Source organism: Octopus bimaculoides, chromosome 14, assembly GCF_001194135.2.
Source record: "Octopus bimaculoides isolate UCB-OBI-ISO-001 chromosome 14, ASM119413v2, whole genome shotgun sequence".
Classification (NCBI taxonomy): Eukaryota; Metazoa; Mollusca; class Cephalopoda; order Octopoda; family Octopodidae; genus Octopus; species Octopus bimaculoides.
Genome location: NC_068994.1, coordinates 16,988,212 through 16,991,315, shown reverse-complemented (window position 1 = coordinate 16,991,315; position 3,104 = coordinate 16,988,212). Strand labels below are relative to the sequence as shown.

The window sequence follows — 3,104 nt, the reverse complement described above, 5'->3', positions numbered from 1 at the left end:
TATATATATATATATATATATATATATGAATGTATACACATGGACAAACACATGCAATCATACGCATTCCCACATGCACAGAAGAGCTATAAAAAGCACATGTATTATACATTACCACAAAATTTCGTATGTTGTTCCTTTCCCAAATCAGATGCTTTTCATAAATGGCAAATTCATCTTCCATCATCAAATTCATTTTGATACGGTTAAGCTTCAGCTCTTCCTGTTGAAATGGCAAGAGAAGATTTATTGCTGAATTCATTTTCCCTCAGACTAGAGATTATAGGATGGGAATCAGCCAAGAACACTGAAAGGATAACTTTTATCTTCTATCTTTTACTCGTTTCAGTCATTAGACTGTGGCCATGGCTTTCTTCTACCAGCTACCAGTCTGACAAGCCCTTTCAAGGACATTCCCTTTCCTCTAAGCCATAAAAAGTAATCGATTCATCCATCCCATCTTATCCATTTATTCAACTATTTCATCCATCCAGCCATCTATCCATCCTCTGTCTAACTATATGTCTGCCCATCCATCCATCCATACGCCCATTTATACACATGTACATACATACATACATACATACATAATTGCATACATGCATGCATGCATACATAATTACATACATAAATACATACAGACAAACAAACAGACAGAAAGGTAGGCAGGCATGCATGTAGGCATGCAGGCAAGCACACAGGCAGGCAGATGTGTGTGTGTGTGTGTGTGTGTGTGTGTAAGAAACTTGCTTCCTAACCACATGGTTCCAGGTTCAGTCCCACAGTATGTCATCTTGGGCAAGTGTCTTCTATTATATCCTCAGGTCAACCAAAGCCTTGTGAGTGGATTTGGTAGACGGAAGCTGAAAAGAAGCCCCTCGTATGTGTGTGTGTTTGTGTGTGTGTGTGTGTGTTGTGTCTGTGTTTGTCCTCCACTATTGCTTGATAACTGGTGCTGGTTTGTTTACATCCCTGTAACTTGGCAGTTTGGCAAAAGAGATTGGCAGAATAAGTATCTTGCTTTAAAAAAATAAGTACTAGAATGGATTCATTTGACTAAAAAAATTCTCAAAGGTAGTGCCCCATCATGGCCACAGTCTAATGACTGAAAAAGATAAAACATACCATACCAATTTTCTGTCCCATATTCAGAATCATTGAAATAAATTACCAAAATATTAAGAAGAATAAGCAAAGTGTTTAGCTCACCTGATAGACAGCCATTAACACCTGGGTGTGTTTCTGAAATAATGCATTCACCAATTCATCGAAAGCTACCATTATTTCTTGAATGATCCCTCGTAATTTCTTCAGTTCAGTCTCAAGACCCTGGGTAAAAATGTAAGAAAGTGTAAAGGTAAACGTCACCTAATCATGGCAATAAGTTCAGAGGAGACCTAGGTCAGTCATCTATCATTAGCTCACAAGAAAAGAGATCTGATTCAGTTTGTCTCACCATTTCATCATTTTTCCTATATGAACAATGTTGATTTAATCAAAATCTGTTAAACCAGATTCTCCTAAACTGCACAATGTGGTTTTTTCTGTATCTTTCAGCAATGTTCAAGGTCTTTGTACAAATTTTTCCATTCATCCAATCCTTTCTTCATTCAAACATTCCATAGGTTCTTGCTCTCTATGAGACAAATCTGGATGATTCTGTATGTAACCCTGAAAGGTAGGTCTGGTGAGATTGTTGAGATGCTTGAATGGAGACGTGTAGATTTGTGCTGCATCCAAGAAGTAAGGTGGAGAGGACATTCTGCTAGGTTCCTCACAGGCAAAGAACACAGGTATAAGATTTTCTGGGTAGGGAACACTGATGAGGTCGGGGGTGTGGGTATACTTCTTGCAGAGAAATGGGTTGATAAGGTAATCAAGGGAGTCAGAGTCTGTGATAAAATACTTAAGCTTAGATTAGTGCTGCAACATGGATTAGTAACCATTATCTCGGCCTATGCCCCTCAGACAGGGCTACCTGATCAACAGAAAGACTGATTTTATGACAACTTCTTGCAGACTATCTCATCAACGAATGACAGGGACTTTCTCTTTGTGGCTGACGACTTCAATGGGCATGTTGTACAACATCCAGGAAGCTTCCATGGCATACATGGTGGCTATGGTTTTGGTTCCCACAATGAGAAGGAAACCAGGCTGCTGGAGTTCTGTGATGCAAATGATCTTATGGTTTGTAATACTAACTTCAGGAAACCTGCCAGTCACCTAGTCACCTACCAGTCTGGTGGACACACTAGTTAGATTGACTACAACCTCGCCAGGAAACGGGAAAGATGGCTACTTATAAATGCCAGAACCTTCCCAGATGAAGAATGCACCCTGCAACATAGATTAGTAGTTAGCAACTTTAGGATCAGGGCTAAATGGATGCCCAGAAGACGACCAACATGGAAAAGAAGGGTCTGGAAGCTTAAGGACCCTGTGAATGAAAAGAGGTTTAGAGACATATTACTCAAAGCTTTCAACAAAATAGAGGAGGCTATAGCATCACATGATATGGAGGATAACTGGAGGTTCCTATGGGACAACCTGTTGAGGGCTACTGATCAGATTTGTGGATGGTGCAAAGTCCTCTCTCGACCCAAGGTAACTTGGTGGTGGAACAATGTAGTTAACAGGGCCATTAGGGAAAAGAAACAGTCATTGAAGGACTGGAAGAATGGTGGTAGCAGGGAATTGTATCAGATCACCAGATGGGGAGCTAGGAGACAGGTTTACATAGCCAGAGGGAAAGCAGATAAGAAAAAAATTGCCAATGTACTATATATATTTAGATATAACCGGGGTTCTTATGTGTACTCATGACTCTTGCTTCTGCTTTTTTTCCATGGGTGCTTGTAAGTATTTCATTTATTTCTTATCGTATTCTCTTCTGAAGAGGGAAAAATCTGTTGGATTAATCCTGAAATTGATTCAATATAGAGATAAAGAACTTAAAAAAAAATTCTATTAGCTTGCCTTCCTCGATTTCAGCACGACGTGTATTCATAGTGAATGTATATTATATGTGGTGATTGACGATTTAAAGTCTATTCTCAGCATATTGGCATAGAAATCTTTTTTCTTTTGCCCTTGTTTATAAT

At 39.2% G+C, this 3,104-nt stretch overlaps 1 protein-coding gene across 5 annotated transcripts in view; it reads right to left on the bottom strand.

Moving 5' to 3' along the window:
* The window catches only part of LOC106883371 (cilia- and flagella-associated protein 43), a 99,256-nt gene that overhangs the window by 19,958 nt on the left and 76,194 nt on the right, over positions 1-3,104 (bottom strand). For all 5 annotated transcript variants that reach the window (XM_014934359.2, XM_052972703.1, XM_052972705.1 and 2 more), the window contains 2 exons: positions 1,210-1,329; positions 116-223 (listed from right to left, as the gene is read on the bottom strand). In XM_014934359.2, the coding sequence (XP_014789845.2) occupies positions 116-223; positions 1,210-1,329 (228 nt within the window). The remainder of the gene's footprint in view (positions 1-115; positions 224-1,209; positions 1,330-3,104) is intronic.